Raw genomic sequence first — 18,630 nt, forward strand, 5'->3', positions numbered from 1 at the left:
CTGGACACGTTTTGTAACTATCAAAGACCAGTATTCTCACTTGGTGTATCCTAACATACATTTTGCATAAAACATCAAACCAGTGACAATTTGGGCTCAATTGGTCATCGAAGTTGGAAGAGAATAATGAAAGAAAAAACAACCAATGCTACACTACTTTGACGAGAGCTTTCAGATGCAGAATAAAAGGCTAGGCTTCATGCAGCTGAAGTCTTTTAATTTTTGAGTGAGAAAGGAATAACCTCTTTCTCAATAACTACGTTACTTCAGAAGAAGCTGTTTCTCACAATGTTTTATACCATCAACAGCTCTCCATTGCTCTCTTCTTGTTTGTGTGGTTTGTCCATGTTTTCTTTCAACTGCGAGAGACAATGATTCCAGTGTGTGCTTTCACAAGGCACGAAGTCAAGTCTAGTAAAAGTATGTCACTTACCCTTAATGACCTATCATAGGAGGCGCTGAAGACTCTAGTCGTACCAGGGGCACTAATGACTGCTAAGGCGTAGACTGTTCCCACGTGACCAGTCAACGTCTCAACCTGTTCATAAGACGCCTTGTCCCAGACCTAAAGGGAAAAAAAGAGAAAAAGAGAAGAAAGGATGTTTGTAAGAAATTGGCCAACCAGGATGCTATGTGGCAAACTAAGCGTGTGATCCCGGCAAACAGCAATCACAGAGGGTAGGGACAGATGGAGGGGGGAAACGAAACGCCGGTCCAGCAGCGACTCCCGCGAGAGGAAACGGAAACTGAGAAAATAGAGCGCAGCCAGGCGGAGGTGCGGCGGTATGTTGTACGACTGGTGACGCCAGGGATGAATGTAATAATAAGTATAAATGAATCACACAATTGCTTCCTTGAGTTCGGGCCACGCTACAATGCTGCTGTCAATCTTGATCAAAAAGTCTGTCTGATCGTATTAAAATAGGATACAATTGAATAGCAGAAAATGTGGTTCTGTTTATTATCTTACGTGTTTCTATCTCTATATTTAACCACCCCCCCCCCCCTCCTGCCATTTCTACATCTTTGCCGAAAACAAAACAAAACTAAAATGTAATAAGTAAACATAAGACCACTGGCCAGTGTCCACTCTTTTTAGCACTATGGGTCAGTTACACATTCTGCGCATAGTACTATTCTAGAAACTCTTTTTTAAAGAGTATTATTTGTGTTTTACCAACACGCCGCTGTGGTTTTAGCACTGAGTACTCAGTACTTTTCTGAGTCCCTGTGAAAAATTCCAAAGGCATAGTACTCGGGTGGGAATCGAACCCACGTCCATTGGTAGAGTACTGTTTTCTACAGCAGATTTAACTTTCAAAAAATGACTAATTAAGTTCATCAGCTTTTAAATTCCAAACTGCCTAAATTTTCAAAAAAATAATTACTAAATACATATTTCAATTTCAGCTACTTCAAAACAATTTTTCTCATCCAGCAAAAGTTCTGAGCAACCATAATTATTTCTTTATGTGCATCCACATTTTTGTTTCATCTCATTCTCAGGTTTAAAAAAAAACTCAAAATAGGCAAATAGGAAAAAAAGTATTACAAGTTTATCTTTAAAATCTTAGTCATGGTCTAGTTTGTATGCACAAGGCAAACCTTTATTTTGGTCAATCCGACGCTTTTGATCATAACGTTTTAAAAAGAGGGTAATGCCAGGCCAACTGCAGCTTACAGATACTCTTGCATGCCGTTAGGTAATGTTCCTTAATCCAATAACACGCCCAAATGAAAGATAGACGTCACGCCTGTGGCTTGTTTAGTTGGGCGCTACGGTTAACCACTGGAACGCTAAGTTGACCTGGACATTGAAACAGTAACTAGGACTGAAGACCACAAACCAGGATGGAATTACTCAAAGCGTTTCTTTATCTACAACGCCCAAAGATGACGTTGTTAAATAGTTCTAGGAAAGTGTAAATATACATACTTAACGTTATTGACCGAAAAGGAGGGGGGGGTGGTCTAAGGGACAGCGTCAAAATGAATCAAGCCATTTCACTATTCTGACGATAGTAATGGGGTGACTTATTGCCACTGTTTGTAGCTTGGCAATTGGGACCACTTGATGCCCAGGTTAAACTAGGTACCTAGTCCCTCCTACCAAACGGTGGACCAAAAGATCATGATGTTGCTGCCCAGGTTGCGCCATTTTGTAAAGGGGAGGGGGGTTCCCATTGCCTGTGGTTTGTTTGTAGCATGGCAGGTGGAGACCACGCCCAGGTAAAGGGACCTAGTTATCCCCCATTACCGGAGAGGTAGACCAAAAGACCACGTAGCTGTCCAGGTTGCGCCATTTTGTAAAGGGTGGGGGTACTCATTGCCACTGGTTTGTAGCATGGCAGCTGGGTACCACTTGACGCCCAGGTAAAGGGACCTACATGTAGTTATCCCCCTTACCGGAGAGGTAAGACCAAAAGACCACGTAGCTGCCCAGGTTGCGCCATTTTGTAAAGGGTGGGGGTACTCATTGCCACTGGTTTGTTTGTAGCATGACAGGTGGAGACCACTTGACGGCCAGGTAAAAGGGACCTAGTTATCCCTCCTACCAGAGAGGTAGACCAAAAGCTCACGTTGCTGGACCAGGTTGCTCCCGTTACTGGCTTCCTAATTGAGTTATTCCGACGCAGGAAACCGGAGCTCCTTGCACACCTGGTGCCAAACCCTGCTCTGGGGGTATCACTCGTATCAAACTTCCCTTACCTCATAACAACCACAGCGTGCATGTTAAAGGCAATGGACACGTTTGGTAATTGTATTCTAATATCCCAACATATGCACACAGTAACAAACCAGTACGAAATTTGGCTTATTTGGTCATCAAATTTGCAAGAGAATAACGACAGAAAAAACACCCTTGTTGCATTACTTTGTTGTACATGTATTATGTACTTTCAGATACATGTACATGTACATAATAACAGGCTTCAGCTGAAGTCTTCTATTATTTGAGTGAGAGATTACCTTTCTCAAAAACTTTGCTACTTCAGTGGGAGCCGTTACTCACATCATTTTAAACATCTCCATTGCTTGTAGCCAAGTAAGTTTTAATGCTAACAAATATTTTGAGTAATAACCAATAGTGTCCAGTGCCTTTAAAGGGCTTGCATGTCTTGCAGAGTACTGCAAAGCCCATAATGATTTGATTAGCATCTCTTCCACAGTGTCTTAACCACAGTCATGTTTAGTGTACACATATTAGGAAGTATTTTTTTCTGTGTCTTTAAGGAAATATTTTACTCTTAGTTAGAGTTTCAAAGTAATACAACATGTTTACAGTTTGATTCAAGTTTGAATGTATACACTGTACACATGTTTTTTTTAAAATGAGCATTACCATACTTGAGCTAGCGTGTAGAGTGGATCGACCTTAGTCCTAACTATTTTAATGAACCAATTGCAGGAGTTATGAGCGAGCAAGACTGGGGGAAAAAAGGCGCGGCGAGATCGATCACCCATGAGAACAAGGTTGAATAGATATTGGATTTGAGGCATTGCATGGTGAGGTACATGTATCAATATATAATTGGCTTGCGGTAAATAGATTTAGGACTTTCGGGAGACTTCTCAGTTCTGAAAAGAACTGTTCTGCTTTTCATTTACTACCTGGGCGGAATGTAGAAAATCGGCTGGGACTACTATTTTAGCTTATAGAGGAACGTTATTAACTTCACTACCATGGAGTGAGTTCTTCATTGGTCTTAACGTTTTAAATCATAGGTTGAATGGACATTTGCACATGCGCAAATGCCACACACAACTTTCAGCCAATGATAATGTAGTTCTTCCTTTGACCTCGGAGAGGAGCCTTCGTCATGCAAGGTCTACTACAAATGAGTACCAGGTCTTTTTCTTCAGGTACGCCATGCATCTGGAACTCTTTACCACTTAATCTTAGATCTCGTCTTTGTACCACAAAATTCAAATCTCTTCTCAAAACTTTTCTTTGGCACAGGTTTACCAGGACTGATTTTGTTGTGTCTGTTTTCTTTCGTTTTGTGTGAGGTTTTACTGCGCCTTGAACACCAAGCACGGTGGATATGTGCACATTACAAGTCTTTATCATTATTATTATTTTTACCTCTATCTACGTGTGTAATTCCTCGGAGTATTAAATCTCAATATGGTTTTGTTGTTAGAACTTAATGTATTCCATTGAGTTAGTCTAGACTAGAATGGTGATCGTGCATGGCCCTGATGGTATTGTGTTGCCAAGATAAGCTCACGTTAATGTCGTCTGCTGGTCATATTCATACCTGCCCCAATTCTGCTTAACTATGCTGACTTCATGTATGTGGTACCCTACATGTATGCCGGCTTAAAGGCACTTGGCACTATTGGTAATTACTCAAAATAATTGTAAGCATAAATATTACTTGGTAACTAGCCATAAAGAGCTGTTCATAGTTTAAAACATTGTGAGAAACGTAGTTTTAAAATACCATTTTAGGCATCTGAAAGCACACACATTTGTGAAACAAGGATGTTTTGATGACCAATTGAGTCTAAATTTTCACACATTAGTTATTCATGCGTATGTTAGGATACATCAAGTGAGAATACCGGTCTTTGTATTTACCAGAGGTGTCCAGTGCCTTTAAGATAAATCTACAGCCATTTCAAACAAAATAAGGCTTGGGCTTCAGTTCCTGCCAAGGGACAGTTCACGTGTTTGAAATCCCGTATTGAAAGCGTACAAGAGTTTGGTTTAAGCTATGGCTGATAGCTACTATGAATAGATTGCCACTTTCATGTTGCTGCTTGCTTTGCGCCAGATACTTTATTCTTGTTAAAGCCAAAGCAATTTCCCTCGGTGAAGGAGCCCTACACATATATAAGAGAAATACCAATTTGTAATGGAATAATTAAAAGGGCACCAAGACAATGACTGGACGCACGAAGGCATTGTCTCTGTTGTCTCTGTGAAGTATCAGGCCTGCAATTTTGGAGCCATCAGGCCTGCAATTTAAGAACCATTTGCAGAATGTTTCCTCAGTGAATTGAAGTGGTGAGGGACCTCTGTATAATAGTAATAGAGGTACCTTATAATGCGCCGGTACCCATCACAAGTGATGCTCACGGCGCAAGGAATGAAACAAGTTTATCTAATGAAAAGCACCAGTAAAAAATAGGGTTTTGAGAGCCTCTTTGAACTTATGAATTGATGACATGTTACGGATATTAAGAGGCAGATTATTTCAAAGTAGCGGGAGCAGCATGAAACCGCTCTTTCTCCCCAATTGAGAAAAATAAGTGTTAGAGCATTTCAAAGAGCACAAAGACAATGACGTGGGGGTAATGGAGCAATTGGCTCCATCATCTCCGTGAAGTATCTCAAAATAGGGCCATACACAAAATCTCTTGAGCATGAAATCTCTTGTGTATGAAACGACTGTCTGATTCATATTCCAGTCAGACATGTCAGAGTGTGTTCGTTAAGCTCCATGTAAAGCTGCATTCACACTGTCATAACAATACCAAGGTGTGTCGGCTCATAATTTCATTATGGTGACAGCTTTATGGCAAATCCGCTTTAATTCAAGGCGACGTTGAAGGAAACAAAATGAAGAGCTCATGTGCCGACCAGGAATATAACCATGTCACATTCAACTAAACTGAAAATCACGTTAGCGGTTGCATTCACAGTCTGCGGTCAACCTCTGGCGCCACAATACCGCAGTCTGTGTTTAAATTTAGTTTGATTCTCCGGGAAGCGGTCGCTCGGCGAGCACCCGTGTGGTATGCCAAACAAAAACAGGGGTTAGATTGAATTTGCGGGAACGTGCACATTTGGTGTTGATTACTCAGGCTGGGTGACTGCCAAAATGTCTCAAAATGCCCTCCTATTGCACAAGGCTAACCCAGCTTATACTTCTTCAATAAACATGATAAAAAAATGTTAGAGAATCCCTTTAAAACATTGCATGAATAAAAAAAACCTTTGCAAATGGTGCAAACTCTTTGCTTAAAATTGCTATAAGACTCTCGTGCATGCAGGCAGCGCCTTACTAAATGCTGTTCCAGATAGACATGATTGCTTACACATTCACAAACATTTAACTGCAAATACAACGTACCAGACCTCATATGTATAGAGGAATGACCCATATCCGTTCGAGGGGTGCCACTTTTTCGAGATTGTCGCTGATTGATGGCGGGGTGCAAATGACAGCATGTCAAAAAAAGTTGTTGTTTCTTTTTTTTAACACTTTCTTGGCATACACACGCGATTTTCTAAACATCACTTGCTGTCAAAAACCTTTGCTGCATGAATGTGACTGGTTCAAACTGACGTGCGAAGTGTAAACAAAACGCTCACTCATCATCAAAAACAAATTGCCAGTTAAAGACTTAGGTGCCCCCTCCCCCTCTTCACTCCCCCCTCCCCCTCCCCCTCCATTATTGGATTCCAATCATGAGACATTCTTCCTAAACCATACTGAACCTATCAGTGACTGTCGATCTCACATAGTTAACTTCCTTAGAAGTCACTCGCATCCTTCCTTTGAGGATTCAGGTAAAAAAATCAAAACGCCCCCCTGGGATTTCAACACTGGAAACATCAAAGAGATAATCATGCAATCCAAAGAAAACTTCAATCACAAGTCAAACTTAGTATCAAAAGTTTGTTTGTCTTTAAATACATTTTACAACATAAATGATAAACTTGATGCGGGGTAACTAACAGACTAAGATGGCTAACCGTGTGAACTAGTAAGCACCGTCTTCTCTAGAAGGCACTGTCTAGACCCAATTTCATGGCTGCCGAAATCTGCGCTTACGATCACCATTCGCCGCTTGAGCGCAAATTCTGCGCTAGCTGTGTAAGCAAAGAATGCCTAGTAATGAGCGCACAAGCAAAACTTCACTGCTAACCTGTAAAGAACACTTTGCGTAAGCGCAGAATTTTCTGATTCTTTGCTTACGGTAAGCAGAGACATAAAACTGGATGGGCCCAGTAGTCGCTTTCACAAAGAACTTAGGACTAGTAGATATTAAAAACTTAAGGCTACTCCTAAGTTAACTCATCCTTGTTTTGCTCATGTGCCGCTACAATTTCTTATTGGACAGCAGTTGTTTAGACTAAGCTAAACACCATCCTACGTCAACTCGTCCTACATGTAACTTGAAACAAGACTAGTCTTTACTATTTGTGAACACCACCCCTTGCCTCCAAAACTGTCTTAGATTTAATACTTACATGTATGCAATTCTCATACGTTCCTGCAATGATGTGGTGGCTTGTGACAGCGATGGAATACACACTACCTCCAGAGGTCTGAAGGCTGTGCACGATCTCCAATGTTCTCATGTCCCACACCTACAACCAGACAAGATATACAGGAGACAAACAAACAGACCAAAGAAAACAATTAGCATCAGCATATAATGAGTCAGGTTGGTGTAGTGATGTCTTGCCACGCCTTCCACCTCTAGGACCTTGGTTCGAATCCTACTGGGAGCATTATGTGAATTGGGTTTTTCATTCCCAATCAAACAGATATACTTAATTTCTTTTCTTCACTACTACTTTTGTGTTAAAGGCAGTGGACACTATTGGTAGTTACTCAAAATAATTATCATCATAAAACCGTAATTGGTGACGAGTAATGGAGAGAGGTTGATGGTATAAAACATTGTGAGAAACGGCTCCCTCTGAAGTGATATAGTTTTCGAGAAAGAAGTAATTTTCCACGAATTTGATTTTGAGACCTCAAGTTTAGAACTTGAGGTCTCGAAATCAAGCATTTGAACGCACACAACTTCGTGTGACAAGGGTGTTTTTTTATTTCATTATTATCTCGCAACTTCGACGACCGATTGAGCTCAAATTTTCACAGGTTTGTTATTTTATGCATATGTTGAGATACACCAAGTGTGAAGACTAGTCTTTGACAATTACCAATAGTGTCCACTGTCTTTAATCTGAATCATCAAAACAACAACAGCGATATCAGAGTAACGATAAAACAAGGGATATGCATGTATGTTACACATGTAATTGCTGATTCAACTAAAATGTTCAGCAGAAAATATTGCTTAACAAATGTCTGCTAAGCAGAATTAAGCAGGGCCCAATTTCATAGAGCTGCTAAGCACACAAACTTGCTTAGCACAAAATTTCTTCCTTGATAAACACAGGATTACCAACCAAATTTCCATTTGTTGCATATTGCTTGTTACTGGTATTCAGCTGTTGTTTGGTTATCCTAAAAATCATGTTGAAATTTGTTTGGTAATCGTGTTTTTATCAAGGCAAAAATTTGATGCTTAGCAATTTTTTTGTACTTAGCAACTCTATGAAATTGGGCCCAGTTTGGAGTTCCAAGTTTAGCTGACACCTTATATTAGTAAGCATAATTTTATTTTGCTTAGCTACTTTTTGTGCTTAAGCAACTCTATAAAATTGGGCCCAGGAAACATTGACTTCAAAATGATGCAACTGCTATTGTTGTGTGTTTATGACAATAGATGACTTGGGTCAATACACATATAATGTTTGACTTTCATTTTAATAGTTCGTACATCAAACACTTCAAACGGCACGAGATTATAGAATTCATTCACTCGATTAATTATATTTCAACCGAGTGCGACTATTCCAAACAATTACAGGGTAATTAATGTGCAGGTCATGATGCAGCAAATTATGACCGGTTTGTCACCATTGTCCCCAGCGTCAAACAAAGGGATATCTGAAATGCATTACAGGTGTTAGACAGGAATGCAGAGTATCCGTTGTTAGCTTATCACACACACCTTAGAGAGGGAGGGAGAGAGTGTGTGTCAAGCTCAAAACTAGGACTGTGATTCTGAAAAAAAAAGTCAGCGTGTGACTTGGCGGAGTATGTTTACGCTCCTTGTCATGCTTGTGAAAACAATGGCTGGGAAGTGATATGCTTCCGACACTTCAGAGGGATCGACTCAAAACTTGGCGACAGCTCTTTTCTTGTTTTTAAGAAGAGAGTCCATTAAGGACTAAAACATATGCAGTAAAAGTTGTAATGAGCTTCTTAGCACCCCAACCAATCATAATAATTTGGTTTTGCAGAAAGTAGATAATTTTTTATTATACACTTTTGTAGGCTACCACAGGCAAATCACTCGGTTGGGACTCGAACCCATGACCTTTGCATTGCTAGAGCAGATGCCAGGGCAGATTTATCCACAGTCTCATGGACACTATTGGTAATTACTCAAAATAATTGTTAGCATAAAAAACTTACTTGTTATAACAAGCAATGGAGAGCTGTTGATAGTATAACACATTTGTGAGAAACAGCTCCCTCTGAAGTAACCTAGTTTTTGAGTAATTTCTTAGTCAAATATTAAAAGACTTCAGACCTGAAGCCTTTTTTAGGCATCTGAAAGCACACAAATTTGTGCAACCAGTGCGTTTTTTCTTTCATTATTCTCGTGCAACTTTGATGACCAATTGAGTCATCATTTTCATAGATTTGTTATTTGATGCATGTTAAGATCACCAAGTTAGAATACTGGTCTTTGACAATTACCAAATGTGTCCAGGGGTCGATTTCACAAAGAGTCAGGACTAATCATAACTTAGGACTAGTCCGAAGAGATATCAAAAATGAATAGCTAGTCCTAAGTTAGGAAGAGTAACTCGACCTAACTCGAGATAAGACTAGTCCTACCTCTTTGTGAAATCCACCCCAGTGCTTTTAACAACCTACGACTTACCTTGATCGTCTGGTAGGATCCACTGTAGAGAAAGTTGCCGTTTGCAACCAGCGCCCTGACCCAATGGTTTAATCCAGTCAGTTCACGTTTCAGCTCGTGGGAATGGACGTCCCAAACCTGTTCAAATAGTAATAGAAACACAGACAATGAATATTTATCAAATGCATGTTTTATATAAACGAGGTAGTCACTGCACTAGGGATAAAGAGCTATGATTTGGCTTTTGCCCTGCACTGTATAGACCTTCATCATGGTGTGGCCATCTTGATTTAACTCCATTCCAACTCATTGTAACCAAACTGAGGCTGGACAAAATAATAGTCTGGTGCCATGTTTGCGCTAAGAATGTTAGCATTCATTACTTCTATTGAAACAGGGAACATGACCAAGCTGGTGACATCATGATAAAGGTCTATAAGCACCAATTGTTTACTAATGTGCAAAGCCACAATCGTGGGTAAACTTTTTATTACAAAGACCAAATGAACAAAGGCTAACTACTAAGTAGCTCTTTGCAGATCGTTCACTCAATAAACTCAAGAACTTTATTCTTCATTGACACAGTGATTGTTAATTGATCTAACATTGAGATGACCGCTAAATCAGTGGTTTTCAAACTGTTTTTTCAGAAAACGGACACAATAATTGTACCCGTGATTGTGGCACTAATGTTTTCTTTCCAATATCTTCTCTACAGCACATCTCTGGGGCTGACGGGTTACTTTTTAGGGGTCATTAGTTGCATTCCTACAAAGGTACATTAATAATAATAAATATACTCAGTGCTTCACCATTCCAGTTTCTTAGCCAATGTTTTGACCACATCACAAACCAAACTGGTTCAGTAGTATGCATTTAAGACAAAATTTGTTAAAAATGTAAAGCACAAAAAAGAAGTAACAATAACATAGTTTTTAAATAGGCCTATATGTACATGTATATCACACCCCTGACGTCAATTTCACAAAACTCTTCCTAAAGATTAATCTTAGGACTTAGGACGAGTCCAAACCCTGCACTTTAGCATGCAGACCTTAAGATTAATCCTAAGTTAGGATGAGTTACTCGTCCTAACTCGAGATAAGACGAGTCCTTACTCTTTGTGAAATTGACGGCTGGGGAGTATCAAAATGCACAATATTTTTTTTTTAACATTTATAAATTGAGCTGTTTTTCAAATTATGAAACCAAGCACCTGCTTATGGTTAACAAGGTGCTGCAAGGCATTAAGCAGCCACTGCCAGAAACCCTGGGCAAACCTTTTCTCTTTGCAATAATGTTCAAGTTAAACTGGGTTCTCCAACACAAGTTCGACCGCAATTGATATTTTGTCTATATTTTCCTACTTTTCCATTGCTATACAGTGCTTTATCTTGATATATATCGAGAGCAAAGTATTTCAGCAGCAGGAAACAAATTATGTACATTAATCCTTCATCAGTACTACATGTAGCAACATTTCCCCTTCCCTCTCTACTGGGAATTTCGTTTCATATAACAACAAGGAACCTGGGAAAAAATGTACTCAATCTCCTGTCACAAACCCTCTGTGAAATTTGTAAACTTGTGTTGACTATTTTCCCCCAAACCGGCCTGTGATAATGGCTTCTTAAAAAGTGTGCATATCCGTTACTCAGTGACGCTCAAGGCACTTTAACATATAGTAGTATCTCAGCTGCAAGGTATGTGGGACTATACATGTACCTTTTGAATTATGAGACCTACTATTTTTACATACATGTAGCACCATGTGATGGTTTACAAGGTGCTGTGTGGTGCAATATGCTGCCTATCAAACCAGGGTGAACCCCTTCTCTTTTAGATAAGTGCACTGGTTTCTTTTACGTGCAAAACACAACATACAGGACTAACAGCTTTCTTCAAATCCGAAGGATGAAGCAATGGTTAAGCGTCTTGCTTAAGGACACAATTGTCACAACTTGGAATCGAACCCTCACTCTGCTGATTAAAAACACTAAAGTTTGAATTCGGTGCTCTTAGCCGATATCCAATATGCCTGACAACTCGTTTTGGTCTCAGGATTGTAGTTTTGTTTATTGTCACCCATAATCCCCACCCTCCAGCCACACACACAAGTCTACAGCCCAGAAACTTCAACACTGCGGTCAAACTGATGTATGACGGAAGAATTAATCACAGCTCTGATCAACAACATCCTACCAGGTATGGAAAATGAACGAGCAAAGCTCATTGAGGACCTATTTTATAGAAATACCTTTCCGAAATATAAGTCGTACATATGTCTGATGAGTGAATGCTTTTTTAATTTAGGATAATGGAAGACATTGGGGAAGATGGCGGAAGACATATTTAGGGAAATGTTCTTGAAATAATTTCCAACAGCTAATGTTTTTCCTGTTCATTTACATTCAGTGATCTCCTCATTTTCCCCCAATGTCACCACTACGCTGTGAAAACTTGCCATGAAGGGAATAATACAAACAATTTGTGTCTATTATGAGCTTTTTCTTGAGAATTCAATACTTACAAAAGAACAAAATTATGACTACCAGCCAAAATACCATTAAACATATACCATCTGGGACTGGTCTCCTGCTATTTTTTTACTTGTCTGAAAATTGCTAAGCAATTACTTTCTGATTAAGCAGCTCTTTTGATTTTAGTGATCTATTAATTCTTGCTTTAAAAACAAAAAAAACAGCACGAGGTGAGTGAACTCTAACGCCCAGAGTCACTCTCCGTCCAATCTAATTACGCAGACCTTCGCTATCAATAGCTCGTTAATAATACATTCCAGATTATTTTTCGGGGGAAAAACCCACAGCAAATACATTAGTATGTTTCTGCAGTCCATCAGAACCCTTTCCTGACTTTGTCTTCCTGATTGGGCTTATCCTGTCAAAGAATTGACTTTGAAAAATGTAGTAAAAAAATGTTTATATTTCTTCTAAAAAGGGCACCCCTCCCCCCTTCCAACTTACAATCCTTCTGAAATGATACAGCACAATTTAACTTCACATTTCAAGTTAGAAACAAGAGTATGATTGACAGAAAGGAACTGAGCCTGCTGAAACCAATCAATCAAATCTAAATCAGGTCTTAACAACACACGACATCCCTACAAACCATCCACATACATCCACCCCCATCCTCCTTAAAACATGTTCAAGGATTTGGGTACTTTTTGTAACACAAAGTATAACAGGTTTACATTAAACTTACTCAGTTTGAAGATAATGATAACAACAATAATTTTCATCTCAGTGAGTTGGAAATTATTTTAACATGTAAAAACATATTAACCAGTTGTGGTAAAAAATATCATTACTGGTTAATACGCTTTTACATGCTAAAACTAAGACGCGACATTTTTAATACTCATTTCTCAAAAAAAACTACGCACCTTAGCAAGTATTATTTTGAGGGAAGCTTTCTACTATCATTATCTTCATACTGCTTAAGTATTTAATGCAAATCTGTGGATATTGGGTTTTGTGTTACAGAAAGTACCCAGACCCTTTAAAGTCAGGGACTATCATCACTTGAACTGCTTAAAGGAACATTACAGAATTGGTTTTTGCTAACAAAACTGTTGCTGGCAGTGTAAGCACACTATGCATAATCCACCATATACATAAATTGACAAACCTGTAGAAGTTATGAGAGCGATCGGCCATCTGGATCATGAGAAAATAGTTCAGAACCGATAAAACATTTAACATGACACCTGAATAAGACGCTCACTGGGCAATAAACACTCAACGGGAAAATAGTTTTATTTATTTCTCATCAAATATAACATTTCAGATAGAAATATTTCAAGTGATGTTTTCTACTATCATCATCATTAGATGGGGGTAAGTTTTATGTAAATCTGCGATCTTAGACAATTTGTTTTTCTGACCAATTCTGTAATGTTCCTTTAAAACTCATGTAGAAACCGGCAGAACACGAACGATTCCAAGATTACATTTCCTAGCCTTATTTCCCAAATTACTATTGAATTACACAAAAGAGCCTCATGGAGGAAGTACCACGCAAGGGTGTTGCAGGATTCTTAGGAAAACAAAGTTGGATAGGATTGTGGGCTTTGTGTGTGGATCCCAAGTAGCTTTGATCTGACACTTTGTATCGCAAGCTAAGAGGTGCTGAGTTGGAGGGATACTGACGGCTTGTCTTGCACTTTGTATAGCCATCTAAGAGGTGCTGAGTTGGAGGGATACTGACGGCTTGTCTTGCACTTTGTATAGCCATCTTAGGAGGCGTTGAGTTGGAGGGATACTGACGGCTTGTCTTGCACTTTGTATAGCCATCTAAGAGGTGCTGAGTTGGAGGGATACTGACGGTTTGTCTTGCACTTTGTGTAGCCATCTTAGGAGGCGTTGAGTTGGAGGGATACTGACGGCTTGTCTTGCACTTTGTATAGCCATCTAAGAGGTGCTGAGTTGGAGGGATACTGACGGTTTGTCTTGCACTTTGTACAGCCATCTAAGAGGTGCTGAGTTGGAGGGATACTGACGGCTTGTCTTGCACTTTGTATAGCCATCTTAGGAGGCGTTGAGTTGGAGGGATACTGACGGCTTGTCTTGCACTTTGTTTAGCCATCTAAGAGGTGCTGAGTTGGAGGGATACTGACGGTTTGTCTTGCACTTTGTGTGGCCATCTTAGGAGGCGTTGAGTTGGAGGGATACTGACGGCTTGTCTTGCACTTTGTACAGCCATCTAAGAGGCGTTGAGTTGGAGGGATACTGACGGCTTGTCTTGTCTCTTATACTCATCTTATCTGTCAAAAGTGTCAATCCAACCCAGACCATGGTATCCTACTGCCATGATCCAACTTCAATGGTTAGAACTCTATCGAACTGAAACTCTCTTGAACTGTGAGTTCTCTGTAGACCTGGGGCCGATTTCACAAAGCAAAACAAACTCATCGCAAGACAAATTTTCAGTAATCCCATAGTGATTTGTATTGTGACATCACACTTTTCTTAGCAACTACGATTGATTCGCAGTTACGATCAATCTTAGCACTGTGTGAAATCGGCCCCTGACCCAATTTCATGACTCTGCTAACCAAAAGCTAAAAATTTGTAGTGCACGTAAAAGAACCCAGAACTTTTAAATCATGGAGGAGTAAGGGTTAACCATGGTGTTGCTGGTCCACATTCATGTAGTAAGCACCCTTGCAGAGATTAATGTATGAGGCATCTTTGGTTTCATTTCCAGAAATAATATATCATAACAATATAAAAAATAGAAATAAGGAAGAAGTAAACACAAAATCAACAAGTGTGGAGGAGAGGGGACTTATAAATACTGATCCCAACTTAAGCAAGAAAATTGAACCCCATGGAATTGGAAAAGACACTGGGGAACAGTGTCCGTTTGAGGATTCAAACAATTAGTTGCAAAGGGGGTCATCAACCCGAAATAGTTTATATCCAGGTCAAAAAAGCCAAGAATTCTAAAACTTTTACAAGTACAACTTTTAGCGCCCCCCTCTAAAAAAAAGAAAATGCGGCAAATTAAAATGGCAACTGACAGATAGTTCCATGATCTTAATGGAGCTGATTACGTGACATGTACGTCGATTACGACCCCTGCCCGTCTTAATTACAACAAGGTCAGCAATTAACAACAACTAATTTGCTCCATCACGAAAGCTTTCAGTGGATTGTCAAATGAAATTCCGTCATGTCTTGCATAATTACTTGTGGCAAAAATCTGACTCATTCCAAGGTGACTTGTCACATTTTCACATTTTTAAGAGCCGTTTTTTTTTTTTTTTTTTTATTTTTTTTTTACTGATTAAACATAAAAAAGGGACAGGCCAATTAACGGTATCGACTTAGGCATGCTTGGTCATTGCGATGATCGGCAAAGTACATCAAAAATAAATTGACCCTTCAATGATCCGCAGAGGCCCGGAAGCATCTTGAGTAAAAGCGTCCACAATTACACCCGCAGATCTGACCTACTTCAATTCCACAGACTGGCTAGATATAGAAATGCGTGTTATCGTTTGGTCCAGGAGTTCCCATGTAGTTAATAATAATAATAACCAATTTTTATATAGCGCTTTTCACACCCGAAGGGCGTCTCAAAGCGCTTCCAACATGATTACCCCTGGTCACTGGGCCATATATTTCATTCCTTAAACCATCTCAGCTCCCTGGGGAGTATACAGCCTGTGCAACAAATATGCCCTACTAAAGTAAATCAATCACAAAATTGTACCGCAAAATTCAAGTCTCTTCTCAAAACTTATCTTATGTCACAGGTTTTCAAGGATTAATTTTGTTGTGTCTGTTTTTCTTTGTGTTATGTTTTGTTTCTGTTTTGGGTTTTTTGGTTTTACTGCGCCTTGAACACCCAGCAGGGTGGATATGTGCGCATTACAAGTCTTATTATTATTATTATTATTATTATTATTATTATTATTAAGAACCATCTCTGCCCTGACAGGTACCCATTTACTTCCGGGTGGGCAGAAGAACTTATAGTTAAGTGTTTTGCTCAGGGACACAAGTGTCATGACCAGGACTTGAACCCAAACTCTCCTTAACAGAAACACTAGAGCTTAAGCTTGGCGTTCTTTACTTAACTAAACTCAACTTAAATGCATTTATAAAGCGCTTTAACACTGTTTCAAAGCGATCTACAGCCAAGAAAAATATTAAAATACAGCATAAAAATATTAGCAAACATAGCAATATGGTTTTAAAAATACACAACAGTTAAAAAAAAGAAGCAAAAATTATTCTCTCAGCAACGACACCCTACAGTTAGGGATGTACTGCGGTAGGAAGGAGGGCCACAAACACATCTCTGCGACCCCAACTCCAGCCCAGGGGGAGGGCACTACTCCTATCGTTACTAGCCTTACCTTAATGACCTTGAGTGAGCCACTGAACAGCATGTTATTTGCAGCAACTAACGTGCAGACAGGGTTCTCATGAGCCTGTATAATCTTCTCTTGCTCCAGTGTATCTATGTTCCAAACCTAAAGGAAAAGATAAAAACACAATCAGTCCATATTCTGCCGTTTCCCGTGTTCTATCCGAAACTTGAGTACGACCCCTGGCCATACGGCAGTTAATGGTGTATGGTTCCTGACAGGTAACCTCCACTCACTTTGAATGAAAGAACACCCTTGTTGCATTACTTTGTGTGCTTTTAGATGCATAATAAAAGGCTTCAGAAGTGAGAAATTACCTCTTTCTCAAAAACTACAATACTGAAGGGGGAGCTGTTCTCACAATGTTTCAACTGCTTGTTACCAAGTAAGTTTTTATGCTGACAACTATTTTAAGTAATTACCAATAGTTTCCAGTGTCTTTAAAGAAAATAAAAGTATGAATAAATAGTGATATACATGTAGTAAAAAAAGCAACTTACAATTACAGTACAGTCCGCTGAGCCACTGAATAATCGGTTCCTACAGACAAAAACAGAATCAAAATCAAAATGGCTAGTGGGTATCTGGGACTAAAAACAGGCTAGGTCAGAGTGGGGATGCAGGTTTGTTTTGAATACCACAAGCACTATAATTTTCAAGCAGAGTTCATGGTGTAGCTGTTAAGTCAAAGTTATTTCAAAATTGTGTTTATATAAATGATAGCGGATTATACAATAATAGAGCTGAAAATGTTGCTTAAAGATTTCTGCTTAGCAACAATAAGGAGGACACCAGTAACAAATTTTTCTGGTTAGCATAATTTTGTTGTCCTTAGCCTGATGTTTGTGCCTAACAGCTCTATAAAATTAGGTCACGGGGCAAGTTTCATGAAGCTGTTTTTGTAAGCAGAAAACACTGCTTTACAAATTTGTTTGCTTAGCAAATATTGAGTTGGTCACCAGCCACAACAATGCAAAGTTAATGTAATTTTGGCTGGTAACTTGTTTCTGTGAAGCAATACTTTTATGTGCTTAGCAAAGTTTTTGTGCTTACAGCCTTTTTGAAATTGGGCCCAGGCGGGATAAATTCTTCTTACCCGTGTGTGCATAGTGCTAGCACGATGCCGTTGTGACCCTCCAGTGTCTTCTGGCAGGTGTAGCTGGTACACGTGTCCCATACCTTAATGGTCTTATCTGAGGAACCGCTGAAGAGGTAGTCGCCGTATACACACAAGCACCACACTGGACCCTGAAAGTCACAATTAATCAAACCTTTGTTTAAACAAACTTGATTTGTGTCTGAAACTTCGGCTGAAGTCTTATACTATTTGAGTGAGAAATTACCTCTTTCTCAAAAACTGTGTTACTTCAGAGGGAGCCGTTTCTCACAATGTTTTATACTATCAACAGCTCCCCATTACTCCTTACCAAGTAAGTTTTTATGCGAACAATTATTTTGAGTAATTACCAATAGTTTCCAGTCACTGCCAGAGCCTTTAAGACGGTCAACGTATTGTCAAAAAAAGAACATTCTAAGACTCAGCATAGCCTTCGAAAGAGACCAAGACTTTTAACATTTGATAAAAACTCTGCTTTGCCCGAAACATGAAACCGGTACTATCATTTGTTTTTAAATGTTAGTGCCTCTAACAATAGCCATAAATATCAAAATTTTGTTTTTTAAGCTGTTATTAAAGGAACACGTTGCCTTGGATCGGACGAGTTGGTCAAAACAAAAGCGTTTGTAACCGTTTTTTATAAAATGCATATGGTTGGAAAGATGTTATAAAAGTAGAATACAATGATCCACACAAGTTTGCCTCGAAATTGCGTGGTTTTCCTTCTACTGTGCGAACTAACATGGTCGGCCATTTATGGGAGTCAAAGTTTTGACCCCCATAAATGGCCGACGTGTTAGTCGACGAGGTAAAAGGAAAACCACGCAATTTCGAGGCATGTTTGTGTGGATCATTGTATTCTACTTTTACAACATCTTTCTACCCATATGCATTTTATAAAAAACGGTTACAAACGCTTTTCAAA

The 18,630-nt window shown here is 39.3% G+C and overlaps 1 protein-coding gene across 3 annotated transcripts in view; it reads right to left on the minus strand.

The window, feature by feature from the left end:
• Positions 1-18,630, minus strand: part of LOC139944335 (E3 ubiquitin-protein ligase TRAF7-like) — a 130,628-nt gene that overhangs the window by 10,586 nt on the left and 101,412 nt on the right. For all 3 annotated transcript variants that reach the window (XM_071941331.1, XM_071941332.1, XM_071941333.1), the window contains 6 exons: positions 17,685-17,836; positions 17,089-17,128; positions 16,577-16,693; positions 9,709-9,825; positions 7,208-7,327; positions 434-565 (listed from right to left, as the gene is read on the minus strand). In XM_071941331.1, the coding sequence (XP_071797432.1) occupies positions 434-565; positions 7,208-7,327; positions 9,709-9,825; positions 16,577-16,693; positions 17,089-17,128; positions 17,685-17,836 (678 nt within the window). The remainder of the gene's footprint in view (positions 1-433; positions 566-7,207; positions 7,328-9,708; positions 9,826-16,576; positions 16,694-17,088; positions 17,129-17,684; positions 17,837-18,630) is intronic.

This window comes from Asterias amurensis, chromosome 11 (genome assembly GCF_032118995.1).
Source record: "Asterias amurensis chromosome 11, ASM3211899v1".
Taxonomy (NCBI): domain Eukaryota; kingdom Metazoa; phylum Echinodermata; class Asteroidea; order Forcipulatida; family Asteriidae; genus Asterias; species Asterias amurensis.